Source organism: Sceloporus undulatus, chromosome 5, assembly GCF_019175285.1.
Source record: "Sceloporus undulatus isolate JIND9_A2432 ecotype Alabama chromosome 5, SceUnd_v1.1, whole genome shotgun sequence".
NCBI lineage: Eukaryota > Metazoa > Chordata > Lepidosauria > Squamata > Phrynosomatidae > Sceloporus > Sceloporus undulatus.
Genome location: NC_056526.1, coordinates 88,441,240 through 88,462,318, shown reverse-complemented (window position 1 = coordinate 88,462,318; position 21,079 = coordinate 88,441,240). Strand labels below are relative to the sequence as shown.

Below are 21,079 nucleotides of genomic sequence, written 5' to 3'. Positions count from 1 at the left end.
TATATATATATATAGCAGCATTAAAATTGCAGCATTATATATATATAGAGCAGCATTAAAATTGCAGCATTATATATATGGAGAGCAGCATTAAAATTGCAGCATTACTATATATATATATATATATATAGCAGCATTAAAATTGCAGCATTTTATATATATATCAGCATTAACACAATAAAAATAAACATAAAAAAGAAATAAAAACAAAACAAAATCTGGTTTGAACCGCCCCCCAATTCCTGCTTTGACTACCATGGAATTCTGGGAACTGCAATTTGTTGCTGGGCTGGGAGAAGGATTTGTGAAATGGTGTGTGTTGTTTCGTTTGCCTTTAAGTGGTTAACCCCCAAGGCGAGCCTATGATGACAGGGTTCTTCAGAGGGGGCTTGACCCTTGCCTTCCTCTGAGGCTGAGAGAGTGTGACTCCTCGTCCAAGATCATGAGGTTCTGGAGGGATAATGGTGGCCATGCTGGTCAGGGATGATGGGAGTTATAGTCCAGCGTCAGCAGCAGAAAGGAAGAGGCACTGCAAAATGGAGGACGTGGCCAAAGAAAAGCTATAAGCTCTCATGCTAGTATAAAACTGTATAAAATATGAATTGTATAAAAGAAAAAACCAACGCTTATTAGTCCTGCTCAGAATGGAGGGCATGCTGGAATTCCCCTTGGGTTGAAATGGAGGACAGGTCCTGGGAAAGGAGGACAACCCTGCCTTCAAGTCTGTCGCTATCCTAAGGAAAAACTTATAAACAGGGTTTATAAACCCGAAAAACCCAGCAAAAAAACTCTACAGTATATCAGGGTTTTCTTGCTCAGTTTCTTCAGAGAGGGTTCCTCTGAGGCTGAGAGAGTGTGGCAGGGTTGTCAAGGGTCCATAGTGTGTGTTTATATTTCTGTGTGTCATGTACAGTGCAAAGGGGATTTCTTTGGGTCTTTTTGGAGAATGAGATAAAGACATTGTAATGGTGCCTTGTCCTCATATGGGGTCAACCTGGGCTGAGAGAGTGTGACTTGCACAAGGGTGTGTGTTTGTGTGTGTGTCATGTACATTAGAAAAGGGGTTTCTTTGGGTCTTTTTGGGGACTGAGATAAAGGGGAAGCATAGTACAGGTAATGGTTCCTTGTCCTCATTATTGGCAACCCTGGGCTGAGAGAGTGTGACTTGCCCAAGGGTCCCCCACATACTGTAATGTATAATAATAATGATGATGATGATGATGATGATGATGTTCCCCCCTTTCTTCTTTCCCTCAGTGAAGCCATTCTTAAGCCCTCTCGCCTTAAGAGGAGGAGGAGCAGAGCTGAGGCCCTTCCCTTCCCTCCTTCCTTCCCTCCCTTGGGGCTGCTGGCCTTGCAGCCTCCCTTCCCCTCCTCCTCCTCCTGCTCCATGCCCCTGAAGGCGGCGGGAGGGCCTCTGCTGCTGGGCCATGGCGGCGGCGGAGGAGGAAGAGGCAGCACCTCCAGCACCAGGCGGGGAAGAAGAGGAGGACGAGGGCGAGGAGGAGGAGGAGGAGGAGGAAGAGGAGGCCGGCCAGGGACCCAGCGACCCCTCCGCCGCCACCGCCATTGCCCTTGCTGCCATTAAGACTGGTGAGAAGCAGCAGCAGCAGCAGGAGAAGTTCAAGCAGGAGGGAGGGAAATACATTGGGGACATGAATTGGGTCTCAAGGGATAGACATACATGTATATAGTATGTATATACATGTGTGTGTGTATGTATATTAGAGAGAGCAGCATAAACAATAATATATATATAATCTGCTATATAGCAGCATAAACAATAAAATTGAATATATATATAAGTATAACTGCTATACAGCAGCATAAACAATAATATATATATATATATATATATATATATATATATATATATATATATATACAGTATATCAGTATAACTGCTCTACAGCAGCATGAACAATAAAATAGAATATATATATATATCAGTATAACAGCTATATAGCAGCATAAACAATAAAATAGAATATATATATATATATGTCACGAGACAGAGAGAGAAGCATAACTGTTGTACAGCAGCATAAATAATAAAATAGAAAGTATATATATACATATATATATATATAGAGAGAGAGAGAGAGAGTGCAGCATAACTGCTATACAGCAGCATATACAATAAAATAGAAATATATAAATATTCTTTCTGTGTTATTGTTTATGCTGCTGTGCGCTTTCACATCGTTTCTGACCTATGGCCACCCCTCTCACTGGGTTTTCTTTGCCCTGGCCTCTGAGGCTGAGAGAGTGTGACTACTTGCCCAGTGAGTTCCATGCCTGACTCACTGCCCTCCAGAGTCCCAGTCCAGCACTCAAACCACTGCCCCAGGCTGGCTGCTAGTTGTGTTTTGCTATAGTGACCTTAATTTTGCCTGCCCTAGTTTTCCAAATGCCTTCCCTTTCCAGGGTGTGTTTAAGCTATTTGGAGGGGAGTGTGTTGTACCCTGAGTTATGTTGTTGTCTCCTTTTAGCTTTTTTCCCCCTTGGTCGAGAGGGGGAGATAGACATTGAGTGTGCATCTACACTGTAGAACTAATGCTGTTTGACCACACTTTAACTACCATGGCTGATTTCTTCAGAGTCCTGGGATTTGTGGTTTTCTGAGGCACCAGCCCTCTTTGCCCAAAGGCCTCGCAAAGCTAGAAATCCCAGGAATTAATGGTATGTATTTTAACTGTATGTTGTATTTTATACTGTGTTTATCTGATGCCTCAATCCTATGGGAGAGGCGGCACATAAATAACATTTTATGATGATGATGATGATTATTATTATTCCATAGGCTAGAGCTCCAGCACTTAAAGTGGAAGCGCACTGCGTTATTTCTGCACTATAGATGCACCCTTAGATGAACCCATGGTGATGATGCATGAAGAATCGCCTTGGACTTCTTAAATGTTTGTCCTGTGGCAGAGCTGCAGTTTGCCTAAATATGGGGGTTGTTGTTGTCATTAATGTTTTAGTTACCGTCGCATATGTTGGCGCACACAGTAAAATTATCATTCTGTGAGATTTGGACATTTATTCCGAATGCATTCCATTGAAATGTTGGGATGCTGGTAAATGATCTCTTAATTTATATTCTTCGTTGTGCAAAGTTTATATTTAGGTGGAGATACTGTTTACCTTTTGACTTGCCTAGATCAGCGATTCCCAAACTCTGGTCCTGCAGGTGTTTTGGACTTCAGCTCCCAGAAGCCACAGCCATTTTGGCCAGTAGTCTGGGATTCTGGGAGCTGAAGTCCAAAACACCTGGAAGACTAGAGTTTGGGAACCACTGACCTAGATGCACATCCTCAGCTGATATTTTGGGGCATTAAATGTTTTTATTATCTACACTGCCTTTATCAAGGATAGATTTTATGATTACCTTTTTGGCAATTACGTACCAAGGTGCATACATTTTCTTTATTACTAAATTATGCCATCTTGATTAAGGTCCAAAACATGTTGCAGAAATCATCGAGTCTTGGACCGCTTTAACTGCCCTGGCTCAATGCTAGGGAATTCTGGGAACTGTAGTTTTGTGAGACATTTAGCCTACTACAGGTTTTATCTGTGAGCTGCCCTAGGTCCCTCCAGGGAGGAAGGCAGGATATAATGAAATACTAAATAAATAAATAATTTACTCTGTCAGGGAGCTCTGGTGCCACAACAAACTACAATTCCCAGGATTTCCTAGCACTGAGCCAAAGCAGTTAAAGCAGTCTCAAACTGCATTATTTGTGCAGCGTGTTTTGGACTTTATCTTTTTTTTTGTGCTATAGGCCTGTTACAGACTGCCAAAGTAAAGCTGCTTGGGGTCTCTTTGGAGGTATGCTGTTTAAATGATGCATGCATCCTAAGCATCTGGAAGCTGCACCAAAGCTGCCCTCCAGTGCTTAGGAATGGAGTGTGGCTTTGGTGCGACCTCCAGACTCTTAGGACCCAGGCATCATTTAAATAGCATACCTCCAAAGAGACCTGAAACAGCTTTATTGTGGCAGTCTGTAACAGGCCATAGTATCCTGTACCTTTTTTTGTGCTATAGTATCCCATGCCTTTCCAATCTGTGCTTCAAGTGATATATCTATCTCTATATAGATAGATAGATAGATTTAATAATGCTGAAGGGCATATCTTCCTCCCTAATGCTTCTAAATGTGGCTGCTGGTCTTCCAGTTTTAGGCACAGAGATGAATCTTCTGTAGTTCTTCACTTACCGCTTCTGTTTCATTTTGTGCTAGAGACGTTATGCCTGTTAATTCTGTTTCCCAAAAAAAGTAGGTCAGGTTGTTGTTGTTTTAGTTCTGTGGTATTTTCGGACTGGAGTCTTTCTTCAGAATTTACCAGTGCATAGTTTAACTTTCTAATTTTAATCCACAGTTCAGGAACCCAGCCTGGGAGAATTCAAAGATATAGCCGTGTTAGTCTGTAGAATGAGTATGTAGGGAGATCGTGTAGCATCTTTGAGACTTAACTGAAAGAAAGAAGTTGGCAGCATGAGCTTTCATGGACTCCAGTCTACTTCCTCAGATGCATTTGGAGGGCATTCCTTGAGGCGAGGGGCATGGCATGTTTCAGGTCTTCTTTTCTGAGAGCAGAGAGAAGGCCAGATACAGTCGGCCCTGCATATCCACAGATTCTTTATCCACGTATTCAAGCATCCACGGCTTGAAAATTTTCCAAGAAGCAAAACTTGATTTTGCTATTTTATACAGTATAAGGGACACCATTTCACTACACCATTGCATTTAATGGGACTTGATCATCCATGGATTTTGTTATCCATGGGGGTCCTGGAACCAAACTGCAGCATATACCAAGGGTCTGCTGTACAATCTTAAAGGCCGGAGTGAACCTCAACCACTCTCAGTCAATGTGGAAACTTCTGTGACTTTTTGCATCTTCTGATACGGTGGATGAGAAGAAGAGGTATTCTGAACACAGTGGATATTGGGGAATGCTATGAAGATCCATCACCTCCCCATTCCCCAACATGGAGCAGTTATAGATCAGTGCTACTCAAGTGATGGTTCCTGGATCCATGATCCATCATCTGACAGTTTTCAGAAAGGAAAGGAAAGAGACATTTGTAGCCAATGAGCTCAAATATAATACCGGTCCCTGGCCCGATAAAAGGATAAAATGCTGGTTTTCCGCATCAGATAGCTGTCATGGCTCAATGCTAGGAAATTCTGGGAACTGTAGTTTTGAGAGACATACAGCTGCCTCTGTCAGAGAGCTCTGGTGCCACAATAAATTACAACTCAACTGAGTTAAAGTAGTCTCAAACTGGATTATTTCTGCAGTATGTTTTGTACCATTGTTACAGACAACCTGTCAAACTATAAAACTGGATTGTGAGGATAGTAAATTCCCAATAGAGGCTGGTGCAACCCATTATTTCCACCCATTATTTGCCATTACCCTTTTTAAAGCCTTTGCTCATTTAAGCCAGATGGGCCGGTTTACTGCCATAATTTACTCTTTACTTGATCCGTGCATCTTGAGGGAGCAAGGGTTTCTTTCTCTCCCCCCCCCAAAAAAAACCCCCTTAAATAGTGATACATTTTATTGGCTGTTTTTGAAAACACTGCTTTAGCCCTTTCTCAGCCTCCACTGCTTCTTCCTGCTCTCTTGGCACATTAAAGCAATGCTCTTATAAATGGTTATATAAATACATTCACATACTTTTATTTGATTTAAACCTTTCACTGATTTTGCTCAGTTGCTAGATGAGTTTTAATGCTTGTGGGCACAGCAGTGTAAGTGGCCGAATGGTGGTGAAGTGAAATGATGGACAACCCACTTTCAAAGCCCCACAGGCTAGCTTTGGATAAGGAGAAGGGAAACACAGATTTCCCCCCTGCTTCATTTTTCCCACTTTAAGGGTTTATGCTTTTACATTTCCCCCTATCTGTATACAACTGTGACACCTCCAGATAATGGGCCTGATCCTGGGAGATCTAGCAGATCAAAGGCTAGTCCTGGAGCACCATGTTTTAGTGCCTGCTGCCAGCATGGATGCATCTAGCTGTACTGTTACATTTGCGGAGCTTTCTGCAAGCATACGAGGGGCCATCTGAAAGGGATAGGATTGCTCTATTAGGGAGAAGTGTCTTTGAATAATTAAAAATATAGCAGATACTTGATAAACCCCTGACTGAAACCTTGTTCTGCATATCATTATCTCATTACTGCTTTAGAGAAATAATTATTTACATTTTCATAACTTTAATTCTAAATACTGTTGAGACCTTATTTGGCACATACTTTGAATATATTATTGTATTACTGGACATATTGACTATTCCACAAAAAAGCACCTAGTCAGTGACTCTCACATTGATATGTGTTGTGCATAGTTAGTCATTCATTTTGCTGATTTCCAAGTGACTATTTGAAGGTAAGTATTCAAATTATGAAAGCAGCATAAGCATGGCACTGTTATTGATTTCTTAACCAAGGCTCATACCACACTGCAGAATTAATGCAGTTTGACACCATTTTAATCGTCATGGCTCCACCCTTTGGAAACGTGGGGTTTGTAGTTTGTTGTGGCACCAGAGCTCTCTGGCAGAGAAGGCTAAACGTCTCACAAAACTACAAATCCCAAGATTCTGTAGCATTGAGTCATGACAGTTAAAGTGGTGTCAAACTGCTTTAATTCTGCAGTGCAGGTGCAGTCCCAGTTTGGAAGGAAATGTACGAGAGTCTTACCGCCAACTCTCTAAGGCCTTATCCAATAACTCCTCATATACGGAGCTTGGGAATTCATAAACGGTTCTATTTTAAAAATAGAAACAGCCAGAAATGGCCAAAAGCCACCCAAACAACCTCCCAGTAATGTTTTAAAAGCAGCAAATTTTGCTAAAAAAAAGGAAAGATGTTAAAAGTTATGTGATTCTGTAAAAACAACAATAACAACAACATGCCTTGATTATCTGACATATATGTTACAGCTTGGTAACATTGTTACATACAACATGTTATTTTCATTTTAACATGCTATTTACTTGTTGCTTCTATATAGTATAACATTAAGAGCAATAATGGAATAAAAGGGGAAAAATTATACAGTTCTCTCTGTGTGAGAGAGTAGGCAGCCTGGTGTCCTTCATATGCTTTGAACTTTAGGTCCCCTGATCTCTGGCCAAAACCATGTAAAGCAAAATGTTGGGAATGTGCAAGGCTGTCTTCTACCATGATTTGCTCTGTAGCCCTTTCTACTTTTCTTGTGGTAGCAGTAGTAGTTTGCCAAATAGCTGGCCAGAAGCACATTAACATTTGTGATGAGAGGTCTCTGCATCATTCATTCATTTACTTGGTATCAGAAGGTGTATCCACACTGAACAATTACAACAGTTAGATACTAGTTTCATGGCCATGGCTCCTTTCTATGGAATTCTCGGATTTATCGTTTGGAGAGATACTTAAAATTCTCTGCAGTTGAGTCTGCAAGACTTGAGCAAGGCTATTGATGATAGGGTGACTTGGAATTTTCTCATTCATCGGATTGCCACATGACAAAGTTGATTTGAAAGATTAAGAACAATGAAGAGCTCTAGACCACTTCATGCACTACAGCAATACAGCTCTCTAGTGCTCTAAACATCTCATCGAACTGCACAACTCCGGATTCCATGGGACGGAGTGATATTCATTAAAGTGGTGTCAGACTGCAGTAAATGTGCCATGTGGATGTACGAGAGTCATCTAGAGATTAGGATGGCAACATTTGTTGTGGTTAACTGCTTTTGCTTTTGAATTTTTTGAACTAAATACAGAAGAACATCTTCAGCACAGGCATTGTTTTCCTATTGACAGATAATCGCCAGATGGAAGAGGCCCAGTGTGTTGCCTCTGCAGTCTCAAGCCTTATGAGTCCCACAGCCCAGCCTGCCACTGCCAGTTCAATCAATACCTTTGCGGTAGAGTTTCCAAGAAAACGGAAAGGAAGTGATTCTGATAACCAGTAAGTGAAATGGCTTATGTGTCCGTACAACTCTTAGAGAAACCCATCTTTGGTAGATTTTTTCTTTTTATATCTACCTTTGTATGTGCATGTTATTGTCTATCTAACTCAGGCATTTCAGGAATCATCATTCTTGGCTCAGCTTGACACCTGTGCTGAATTTGGGGCAGATCATGATTTTTATGTATGTGTTTTGGAACTGCATAATAACATGTATGCAAAGAAAGTCGTGCTCATGTACTATTTTTAGGTACTGTAAATATTCATGTATAAGTCCAGAAATTTAAGTCAAAAAATTGCCCCATGAAGTCAACTTATCCACATGTCAATATAAGTACTGTTCTTAGCTCTTATTAAGAAAAGGAACCATCCCTTGGTGAAAGGCAAGAGCGTGATCTGTCCTGGAAGCACTGACTTCCCCTCGCCCCATTCTCTCATCCATCTAGCCTTTAGGGTGAGCACAAACAAACAGTTATACCTGATGGAATTTTGTAAATCATTTGTTATCATTTTCCTTTGCTTTGTCCTTTACATCCTTTCTTACATGCCCCTAAATTTTACCCTTGACATATCCACAGGTCATATCAAAATCCATAGTTTTGGCCCCAAAACCTGCTCTTGACTTATACATGAAGTCGATTTATAGTCGAGTATATACGGTATATATTTTCTTTCTGTTCCCATCCAACTTTATGACCTATTCTGTACCCTTAGAAGCCTATCTTTTTTCTATGCTTTGCTTAACTTTCCAGCTTAGTCTCTAAATTTCTTCAACTCTACCTACCAGAGATGTTCTAGACTTGGAGTGGGCACTTGTTGGAGGTCAGGAGACTGCATTGTTACTCCAGAGGCTTGTGGACATCATCTCTCCATTGCCCAATCCTCAAAACATAAAAAAATATGTATTTTTGCACAAGATACTCCCAACACTACCTATGGAGGAGTTGGAAAGGACTTGTGACATGATTTGGATCCCTTGGACTGTTTTAGGTGCAGTTGTTTTGTTTTAACAATTTATATCCTTCCTTTACAACCAGTCCCAGTCCTAGACCAATTATTTTTTTCCATCTTCTGCTCATGGAATCTGTCCCCTCCCTGCCCTTTTGTCACTTTGTACTATTTTCCATTTAACGTTGTAGTGATAACAGCACAATAAGGTGGAAATAGTATATTTAGTAAATAAAAAGAGAGGAGTTAATTGAAAGGGATTACTTTTATTTTTACAGTCAAGGGAATGAATGAGACAGGTCTTTTCCAGAACCTAAAAACCATGTCATTTGGCACCAAGAGGGTTTTCTCTGATGAAACATAAGCAAAAGAGAGTATTTACTAAGGATCTCTTTTCTGTGCACTAAGAAACACCTTTAAAATGAAACAAAATAAAACTGCAGACCCTTATATAGCATTGTTAAAATTTCTGTACATAGTCTTATTACTGAATGGCTTTTCTAACTGGGCTCTCCAAAACACTTTTTGTAATATGCCATGTCATAATACTGAAACTTGACAGCACCCTCTTTATTAGAGCATCAGTGTGTCAGGGCACACAATTTTGGGAACAGGAGAAGATGTTGTTGGTAATGATGTCAACATCATAGCTGTGGAACTCGGTGTTCTAGAAGTAACCAGCATTGGAGAATGAGCATCTTCTAGAAATGTTTGGAGGCTTTTTTGTTTGAGTTGGCGTTTGGTGCCAGGGTCATTTATGCAAATTGCAAATTATGCAAATTCTGGTATTGCATTACAAGAATTCATGGCAGAGTGCAACTAGTTTTGATTTACAAAATGATTCTAAAAAATTAAAAATGAAATATGGTGTATATACTAAATGAAGGGGAATTAAATTGGTTTACAGTTGCCTCTCTGTTTGTGTGGACTTCAGATCTGTGACCCTTGCTTACTTGTGCGGAGCAAATGGAGAAGGCTAAAATGGGGAGCGTGCCCACAACCAATCATGGGCACATGCCCCCATCAAGCCTATGGGGCTTGAATATGTGTGAGTTTCCATTTTTGCAAAAGGGGGGGGGGGATCGGAATGGATCCCCCACGAAAATGGAGGGCTGACTTTATTTTTGTTTGGGAGTTGCTTATTCTTGTTTGAGGGGCATAATTTGGTACCTTCTTTTCTAATTTGATACTAATGTATCTTCAGGTTTCAAACTGGGACAGGAAATTGTGTTAAATAAGGTTTCACCGCTGGTGGAAGAATGAAAGAGGGCAGTTAAGGGTAGTCTAATATAGTTAAAGACGGGCTCAAATGGATTCAGAATAGGAAACTGTATAATGTTGATCCGAGCATAATGTTGTTGTATGCCTTCAAGCCATTTCTGACTCATGGAGATCCTATTATAGAGTTTTCTTAGCAAGATTTGTTCAGAGGAGTTTGCCATTGAGGTGAGGAAGACGACATGCCCTCTTGACCCCTGCCCATCATGGCTTCTTAGACATGTAATCAATGCATCCCTTAGGGAAGGTTATGTACCATTTGCCTTAAAGGAAGCGGTTGTTAGACCGCCTCTGAAAAAACCTTTCCTGGACCCCCTGGACCCCCTGGACATGGAAAATTAGAGGCCTGTTTCCCATCTGCCATTTTTGAGTAAGGTGATTGAGAGGACTGTTGCTCTTCAGCTCCAAGTGTTCTTGCATGAAGCTGATTTTCTAGATCCATTTCAAACTGGCTTCAGGACAGGATATGGGGTGAAGACTGCCATGGTCATCTTAACTGATGACCTCCATCTAAGCATCGACATGACCCTTCTGGTGCTATTAGACCTCTCAGCAGCATTTGACACAATAGACCATGACATCCTCTTGGAACGCCTCAGAGAGCTAGGAATTGGAGGCACTGCTTTGCAGTAGTTCCGTTCCTTCCTCTCAGGTAGATTCCAGAGGGTGATGCTCAGGGACTGTTGCTCTTCAAAAACAGAGCTGAATTGAGGTGTCCCTCAGGGCACCATCCTGTCCCCGATGTTATTCAACATCTATATGAAGCTGCTGGAAGAAATAATCTGTAGACACTGAGCAGGGTGTTATCAGTATGCTGATGACACCCAAATATACTTCTCCATGTCTCGGTCATCAGCAATGATGGCAGATGGCATTTCTCCCCTCAATCAATGTTTTGCAGCAATAATGGACTGGATGAGGGAAAACAAGCTCAAGCTGAATCCAGACAAAACGGAAGTACTTATGGTAGGCCCCCCCCAAACTAGGTATCAGGCTGCAACCTCCAGTCCTAGAGTGGTTCACACTCCCCTTAAAGGAATGTGTTCACAGCTTAGGAGTGCTTCTCGACTCGTCACTTCAGATGAGAAATCAGATGAATGCAACGGTCAAGAGTGTCTGTTATCAGCTCCAGCTGATATGTCAGCTGTGCCCTTTCCTGGAGCCAGGGGACCTTGAAACTGTAGTACACACACTGGTAACCTCAAGACTTGATTTTTGCAATGCGCTCTATATTGGGCTACCCTTGTGCCTAGTCTGGAAACTACAATTGGTACAGAATATGGCAGCCAGATTGATTACAGGAACAACTAGGAGTGACCATATTACACCAATATTGAAATCACTCCACTGGCTGCCTATTAGTTTCCGGGCATAGTACAAGGTGTTGGTCATTACCTTTAAAGCCCTCCATGGTTTGGGCCCAACCAATTTAAGGGATCGCCTCCTTCCGTATAATCCGCCCCATGCACTCAGATCCTCTGGGAGGAATTTGTTGCAGTCCACAAAGACCAGATTGACTGCGACCTCCCAGAGAACTTTTTCCACGATCTCTCCCACTTTATGGTATGGCCTGCTGGACGAGATCCATCAAATTGCCAACCTAGAGAGCTTCAAGAAAGCTGTCAAGACGGATCTCTTCCAGCAGGCTTTCCCAGAATAGAACCCGGCCATGTAAAGATCCCTCCACAGACATATACAAGTGAAGACTCTGCCCACCATTATTCTATTATTGTATTATTGTTTTTAGATTTTATTGTCTGTAATTTTAATGGCTAGAATTATTTAATCCTTTTTTAAGAGGGGTGGTGGAAATTGTATATATTGTATTTTTTAAAGGTTGTACACCGCTTTGATTGTGGTAACAAAAAGCGGGATATAAATTAAAGTTTTATTTATATTTTTATTGTTTTCCTCTGATACTGAAAGAGTGTAACCTTGCTCAAGGATACCCTATGGATTTCCATTGTTGAGTAGGGATCCAAAATCCAGTTTTCCACAGTCTTTAGTCCAGTATTAAACCACTGCCCCATGGTGGCTCTCTCACTGCATAATGTATCTAGGCAATTGCTGTAGGCGTTTGTAGCACATTCTTAGGAATCCCCCCTAAATAATGGCAAAAAAGAAAGTCTTGAAATTGCATCATTAGAATTCCACCATCTACTAACCCTATAGTCATTGCTCAAGATATCGACAGGACTCGTGTATGCATGTGTCTGTTTACTGGTTTCTGCTGTAAAACCAGTAGAATGATAAGTTGCTCTGATTTATTATCCTCCAGTTGGATGTCATCTGATTACTTAAAATCTCTTTCTCTAGGTATGCATGTGACATTGATGTTGATGATCTCCAGAGCAGGTATAATACTTCATAAACATAATACACACAATAGATTACAGTACTATGTTTAGAAAGTGGGGATAATATGTATCTCTTTCTGTTTATACACTTGTAAACTGCTAAAAGGAGATCACTTATTTGAAGATAAATTGCCTAGAAAAATGGCCTGTAATGTGTGGTCCTCCAGATGTTTTTGGACAGTAACTCTTAGTCCTTTAACATTTACTATGATGCCTAGTCTCTCTCTCTCTCTCTGCCGCACTGGGGATGGGGACGTGGATGGACTTTGCCCTCCCTCCTCGCCTCACCATACTTCTCCTTTGCAAACATACAAACATACTTCACATTGCAAACATATGAGGGCTCATGGAGTGCACTAGAGAGTTCCAAAAGAAAATCTGCATGTGCTTTATAGATGACAGCAAAGCCTTTGACTGCATTGATCATGATAGGCAGTGGAACACCCTTAAAGACATGGGAGTGCCAACACATCTGTTAGTCCTGATGAGAAATCTGTTGTTAGGACAAGAAGCCACTGTCAGAACAGAACGAGGAGAAACAGAATGGTTCCCAGTTGGCAAAGAGGTTAGAAAGGCTATCTACCACCCTACCTTTTTAACTTACATGCTGAACCTATTGTAAGGAAAGCAGGATTGGGCACAGAAGAAGAAGGAGTAAAAATAGGAGGAATGAACATCAACAATCTAAGATACACAGGCGACACCATAGTATCAGCAGAAAACCTCCCAGACCTGGAACAACTACTAAGGAAGATCAAGGAAGAAAATGCAAGGGACTACTGTTGAACATAAAAACCTCAAAATTAATGAACATAAAAAAACCCCAAAATTAATGACAAATTCAACCTAGACAATGAAGAAAAAGAAATAGCAAAAGAGATCTCAAAGCTGAGATCAAACATTTACAGAAATGGGGACTGCAGTGGGAAGTTTAAGGATGGGAAGGGCAGCTATGAAAGAACTAGAAAAGATTCCAAAATGAAAAGATATACAGCTGAGCACAAAAGTTAGAATCATATAAGCCATTGTATTCCCTATTAACATGTATGGATGTGAGAGCTGGACAGTGAAGAAAGAAGATAGGAATAAAATCAATTCATTTGAGATGTGGTGATGGAGTGGTGAAGATCCCGTGAACAGCCAAAAAGACAAATGGATCTTAGAACAGATAAAACCGGAAATCTCCCTGGAAACGAAGATGACAAAACTGAGGCTTTAATACTTTTGACACATCATGAGAAGGCATGATTCACTGGGAAAAAAACAATGATGTTAGGAAAGCTGGAAGGAAGCAGGAAGAGAAGAGGGCTCCATGCTAGATGGATGGACTCTATTAGGGAGGTCACAGGTATGAGTTTGCAGGAACTGAGCAGAGCAGTGGCAGACAGGGAGTCTTGGCGATGTCTTATCCACAGGATCGCCATGGGTCAAGATAACTCATAGGTGATTAACAACAACAACAAACGCTGACTAGGGCCGATGGGAGTTTCACTCAAAAAATTTCAAGCGAACCACACATTCCATATCCCTGGCCTCTAGTCTTGGAGATTTGGGGTAAAACAATGTATCTCCTTTAGATCAATAATGAATTTTGAGGAGGGGGGGAGATTGTGGAATAATTCAGAGTTTAGGGAGTGAATTGCCTTGTTTATATGTCATAATAAGCTAGTGTTTTGGAGAATTATAACACATGAGCTTTAGTACATTTGTTTTAAGTTTACATTTTGTGGTATACCAAGTTCAGATTTTCTTTAAAGTAAATACACAACCCCCCACTATGTTAGTTCACACATTTGTGAAATAGTGGGTAAATAATTTTTGGGGAAAGTGTGGTTCCTCTCCCCTTTTCAAGTCAATAAAATAAATTAAAAGGGAGGGAGGGAGGGGTGTTTTGTGAAACTGATAGGTTTACAGTGACAGCTAGTGTTTCTTATATGGGTGGTGTGATTAAACTTCTCTAGGTTTTAGTCCAAATTTTAAAGACAGTATCCAGAGTGCTGATGCCATTTTGAACATGGGGTTCAACACTTTGGACATCTCCTTTAATGTTCAGCCTAATACCCAGAGTACATTTACTATCCCTCAGGCATGGAAGCTACCACCTGGCTTACTTTAGCTGTGTATCTTTTGGAAGTTGTTAAAGAATTTTGATACTGAGCAGGAATGTGTGCAGTATCAAATAGTATATTTGACCATCTAAAATGTATGAGTATAGTTTTTGCACTTTATTTAATTTTAATTCTTTTTCCCCATAGGAGTGAAGATGAAGAACATGTAAAAATTAAATATTTCAGGTACTGCAACTTGGAAAAATCACTTTCTGAAAAAGAAATATATAAAACATCAATTGTCACGATGCTAAACATCTATGCTTGCATATCTCTGTGCAACATAAGCATAATGGCATAGGCCATGATCCAAACTGCTGAACTGCTTACTTGTCTCCTACTGAAACTCAGGCTTAAGTGTTTGTCTTCATCTAGATTGTGATCACTGAACACTTCATGTTCATGAAATGCTGGTATGATGCTCTGTATGTCGTGGTATATATTGCTCAACACCATTGTATAGGAATATGTTTTTAATAGCCCTATGCATAATTTCTCTAGCAGATATACAAGGCAGTCCAATATACTTGTACTGAGGCTAAATTCCACTGAGTTCATCTAGAACAGACAGTATATATATTAAGGATATTTTTTCTTTTTCTTTCTTTTTTACTTTGGACTGGTCACAGACACTACATTACAGTACTGCAGTGCCAATTCCCCTTCCAGTCAGCAAGAATAGGCGATTCTAGCAAAATCTTGTAATCGTAGCACCTATATTCCACAATATACATCATACTTTAATATCCAATGTTGGTGGAATCAAAACGTTCTTCCTCCTTTCTTCTTCCTGCAATGTTTCCTGGCACCAACAAGTTTTGCTGGAGCAAGTTGTTTGGTTACATAGCGGTTGGGTCTGCAGGAGTGAGGCAGCATTGCCAATATTATTGGATCCATTGACATCAGATAGAGATATTGTTAGATTCTCACCTGCATCTGTAGCTTGAGAAATTTAATTGACTTCTTTTTCTGTCAAGCCTAATGTCATGTTTTGCATTTGGATATTAAAGGCATCCTAAACCCTCCAAAATCTGTCTTTTACTGAGGAAAAAGTTATCCTAATTTTCAGTATCTCTTTCTCTGATTTTGGTTGTCTTATCTGTTCTCATAGCCCTCAAAAAGTTTTCACCTATTTTTCATCAACACTCTTTTAAAAAAACATTATTTCTTTTTGCTTTAGCTCTTTGACATTAGGCTTTCTCTTTGTCTTGCCTGTCACTGACTTGGGTCCAACAAGTGTGTAGGGGGAGAGAACTGATCTCTAAACCTGCAAAATATAGGCAGTGAGACGCATTAGATTATGGAGGTGCTGCTCAAAGTTCACAAATGCTAACTGTGTGCTTCTGGCACTCACTTTCAGAATACCCTCCTTTGCAATTCTTGAGGATTTACCTAGCAGGAATAACTGCTCAGCCTCCCACACAGATTAGTGCTCTGTTTGCCTACCATTTCCCAACACAAGATGAACTTCTGACCTACCTTTCCCATATCAGCACCAACTGCTGAAGTAGTTCTGAGGAAGGGATAACTCTCTTACTATCAGATAAGGAGATAAGGAGGATGTCTGGTGAAGATGTTGGAAGTTTGGAGAATATTTGTGCAGAATGAGCCACCAGATAAATGCGCTGTGCATGGGACCTGGAGTATCCCTGATTCTCCCAACAGAATGAGCTTGCCTGGATTGTTTTCTCTTAATTTCTTAATTTCCTGGCCTTGATAAAGCCCCACTTAATCAAAATAAGTAGTTGATTCTGGATGCGGGCATCTTTACTTTTTTTTTTAGCTGAGTGTGCTATGGAACACTAGCCAAGGCAAGAACAACAGTAAACAATAAGCCCAACTCAGAAGGAGGAGGGAGAAGAGGGCCCCATGGATCACACAGAATATTTCTACAGATGCTTTGGTACCCATGTGCATTGTGTTGGGGATCACAGTAGTAAGTGATAAAGCTATGCGTTAGTTTCTTGATGACTTAAAAATAAGTTATACATTAGGATAGAGATAACATTCATGAACATTTATGTTCATAAATACTGGCCATGTTCTAAAATGGACTTCATATATAGTAGATAGGTTTGTACTCATTTTTAAAGCTAGACATGCTTGCATAATAGATGTACTTTTTTTGTTCTGGCCTTTCTGTATTAGAATAGAAGAAAACCATATACAAATATTTCAAGCAAAGAAAATTATTTTGAAGAATACTGTATTTTTCAAAGTCTAAGACATATTTATAGAAAGTAGATGACTTTTTATGTTATTTGCACTGTTGAGGAAGTTGATCATACAGGATTTGTGGTGGAATGTTTTGAGTTTTACCTTAGCATGTTTTTTTGTTTTGTTTACTGTTTCAGATTAATGGTTGCTTTATGTGTCGTGCATAGACGTTTTTAAAAGGACATATTCTATTTAACTACTTACGTAAAAATTATTACTCTGCATTTCAGAAACCAACCTGTATTGGATAAGGAAGTCTAAGTTATGTCTTTCACATTTTTCCTAGGGAGGCTCATAGTCAAACAGAGAAAAGAAGGAGAGACAAAATGAACAACCTGATAGAAGAATTATCTGCCATGATACCTCAGTGCAATCCAGTGGCGCGTAAGCTAGATAAACTTACAGTATTAAGAATGACCGTGCAACATTTAAAATCATTGAAAAGTGAGTAAAGGAAGGCTGGCTTTTTAATAATGATTTTTATTAATTTTAACATTAAAAAAGTTGCATGGAAACATAAAAACAGACATAAAAACAGACGAACACACAAGTACTCCATTTAAAATTACATTCTTATCTAAACCAAGAAAGGAAAAAGAAAACTACATATTCCTCTATAACTATGATACACATATTCTTATATACAACCATAATTTCTGAATCACCCTTCTGTAAAATTAAATATCTTCCATAAATATATTCCTTTTCCATCTAACAATATCTAACTTTCCTTACTAGAAGAACTCCATGTTATTACTCCATTATTTTTAAATCAAACTGTCCTTGTCTTATCACATTAAGAAATAAACCTAATTCTGCTACAGTAAAGGATATACATCTATTATCATAATATACCTATATAATCACATATCAGTTTCATTCAGTAATCCTACATACTCAGTTTTATCAATATACCCCATTGTTCACCTATGTATTTCAATATCGGATCCCATTCTTTCACATATTCTCCTAGTGTTTCATTTCTTATTAGACATGTCAGTTTATCTAATTCTGCCATATCTAATAATTTTAATAACCAATCTTTTATATTCAATATTTCCTTGGAAAGTGAGTAGAGGGAGGCTGTTTTGACTGAATACTAATATGTCTCTTCAGCAGTTACACAAGCGCAGAGTGGTTTGTACAAATCTTATCGCTTCCTCATTGTGTTTAGGATAGAAGGATGCTTCTGCTAGTTAGGAATGTGCTTTAGTTTTACATGAATCCTGAATCCAGAACTTGAATGGGCTGATTTAAACAGTACTGGTAAGTAGTAATGGGAAAGATCTCTGCCTGAGATCCTTGAGAGCTGTTGTCAATTTGAAAGGACAAAGCTGTGCTTATAAGGGCATGCCATCTGCTCTTGGTGTAACAGTATAATCTTGGTATAACTTTGCTTGAGTGCATATGGGAGGGCTCAGTGTCTGAGGGTTTAGTTTTGAGGTTCCCAACACAAACCTGAGCATTTTATAGTATTGGCAGTGTGATAGTATTAGGATATGCAACATGGACAGTGTTTCCTTTCCTCCTGAAATATTCCTGTATAATACAAGAAGGGAAAAATATTTGCTAACACACAGTACACATTTCCCAAAGACTTATTCCTCGTTTTTAGGTTTCTTGCCGTAAACTGTTAGGGCCTTGAGCAAGCTGATTTCCTTGTCTACTTTGTACTCAGAAATTTCACAAGTCCTTTTTGGGACATTAAAGATGGCAGGTTAAAAATTATTTTGTTCTAACAAACTCATAACATTCTGCCTTCTTAAGAAATCCTTTAAGGGGCTCAACACACAAACCAAAGACCTGGGTAGATCTTGAAAGGTAATAAACAACATCTTGTATTGTGCCTGGAAGCTCATTGGCAGCCAGTGAAGAGATTTTAGCACAGGTGTTATATGGTCAGACCTAAGTGTACTGGTGACCAGTCTCACTGTTTAAGCTGTGCCATGATAGCAGGCCCCGCAACCTGTTACCTGCCACCATGTTCTCTGTGTAGACCCAGTCACAGCCTGTGACAGGAGAAGGGAATGCCTGACCTTGTGGGTGAAGCCAGGAACCCTGTTTCTGCCCTTATGAGCCAAGGGGAGGGCTTCCCCAGGGAACATGATGGTGATGGCAGGTAAGGGGCAGGTAGTGGTGGTGGCTGCATGGCATGTTGGTGTGTGTGCATGTGAACACCTGCCTGTTGCCACACCAACCTGGGGATGGGCCAGGTCAGAACCATGTGTGGGATACCATAGGGTTGGCCTGTGATACCCTGTCTATCTGTATGGGCCCTGAGTGTGTTGAAATCTCTATTTTGTGTTTAGTTGAGTCTGTTTTATTTCCAAACTTCTGGGCACTGCTCTATCTCAGTTCTCTACCAGTGAAAATGATACCTTAAATCATCCACAATAAAATATGGGTGCCTCATAGATACATTGCTTGTTGATTGTTACATTTCAGGTTTCTGTTTATGAGTTATTTTTGTGCAAAGATTACTAGCTAGGTATCTTTTGAATCTGGATTCCCTGTTCCTCGTTTATATTCTGTCATGTTTTACAACATTCTTCAAAGGGTTTGAAAATGTATCTCCAAATGATAACTAGACAAGAATACATAACTTAAACCTATGGAAAACAATAATCTGACTGTTATACTGATTACATTGTTTGTATTATGTGTTACAAATCTTTCAAAATAAATTTTAGGAAAAAAATAAAATAAATGTATCTCTTCTGTTGCTGTCGCCTTTCCTTCTACAAACTATCCTTGGATATGATTTGAATAATTTCCTTTTGGCTTGTGAATATTAACCTTTTCTTTGTTCTTTAAATTGCCTTTGGTTTTATATCATACACTTTCTTTAGTCTGTAATCTCATCTTGTATTGTGTTTGCCAGTCCCTTTTTTGTTGTGCCTGTGCTTACTAGAAATTCAGGATGATGTGACATGCAGATTTAAATAATAAATGAATTATAGGAATTTTACAGTGCATAGTGCTTTATAGCTCTTATTTCTTTGATCCTTGCAATAACTTGGGAGAACTGTTTGGGTCATGAAACACGTGGGAATGTTTACATATGGGCAGAGATGGTTGGTTTTTGCCTTAAAATCAGCATGCTATCCACTGCAACTTAGGGCCTGAAGAGACAGGCCAAAATAAAGCTGCTTTGGAGGTATGCTGTTTAAATGATGCATGGGTCCTAAGAGGCCAGAAGCTGTGCCAAGGCCACACTCCAGTCCTAAGGAGTGGGGCACATCTTTAACTCAGCTTCGGGCCTCTTAAGATGTGTGTGTTATTTAAACAGCATATCTGACCCAAAACAACTTTATTTTGGCCTGTCTGTTTGGGCCCTTATTGCCCAGCATGTATGTTACAAATATGTCCTTGCAAAGTGTGCTGAAATTGGGTTGGGGAAAGTAGATATTGACATTTATTTGTTTGTTTGTTTGTTTATTGTATATATACCCTGCTCTTCAGCCAGAAAGACTCTCAGAGCAGCTTACAGATAGTTAATTAGACATTTCTCTGCCCTCAGGCTTACAATCTAAAAAGACATGACACAAAAGGAGAAGGGAATGGCAGTGGGGAAGGGGATCAAGTCCAGTGGTTCTTCTCTCCCTCCGAAGCCTGGACCATGACAGATGGACTGGAGGGAGGGCTCTTCTTCTTACTTTAGGCCAGGCCTGATGGAGCTGACCGGCCCTTCTCTTCCTCTGAGGTCAGAAGATGTCAGATGTCAAAGAGGGCTCGTCTTCTTATTTTAGGCCAGGCTCCAATGGAGCTGGCTGGCTGCTGTCTTCTTCTGAGGCTGAATGATGTCAGATGGCAAAGGAGAGGGCTCGTCTTCTTACTTTAGGCCAGGCCTGATGGAGCTATATATTTATTATTATATATGTATGTGTGTGTGTGTACACATACACATATATTAGAAGAACAGAGGAAGGCTCCACATTTAGACATATTGCCATAAAAACAGATATGAAGGGTTTCTTCTTCTTCATATGACCAAAGTTTTTTTTTCATCACATAGTTGTCACAACTTCACCCAGACCTTTCACAAAGTAATATATTTAGATTCCAGCTCCCAGAATTCCCCAACTAAAATGGCCACTTATGAATTCTGGAGGTTTAGTCCAGAAAAGGTAACCTTTCTAAGCTCTGCCTCATTCCCACATTACATCTGGCCATGGAAGTTTAAATACAGTTCT

General features: G+C 40.0%; 1 protein-coding gene across 6 annotated transcripts in view; it reads left to right on the top strand.

Annotated features, from left to right (window-relative positions):
* The first annotated feature begins 1,344 nt into the window (after positions 1-1,344).
* ARNTL2 (aryl hydrocarbon receptor nuclear translocator like 2) overlaps positions 1,345-21,079 on the top strand; it is a 53,271-nt gene continuing 33,536 nt past the window's right edge. For 2 of the 6 annotated variants that reach the window (XM_042468352.1, XM_042468353.1), the window contains exons 1-5: positions 1,345-1,593; positions 7,831-7,978; positions 12,521-12,559; positions 14,817-14,855; positions 17,173-17,330. In XM_042468352.1, the coding sequence (XP_042324286.1) occupies positions 1,431-1,593; positions 7,831-7,978; positions 12,521-12,559; positions 14,817-14,855; positions 17,173-17,330 (547 nt within the window). In that variant the 5' untranslated portion in view covers positions 1,345-1,430. The remainder of the gene's footprint in view (positions 1,594-7,830; positions 7,979-12,520; positions 12,560-14,816; positions 14,856-17,172; positions 17,331-21,079) is intronic. The other 4 variants (XM_042468356.1, XM_042468358.1, XM_042468355.1 and 1 more) reach the window with 3 other exon arrangements.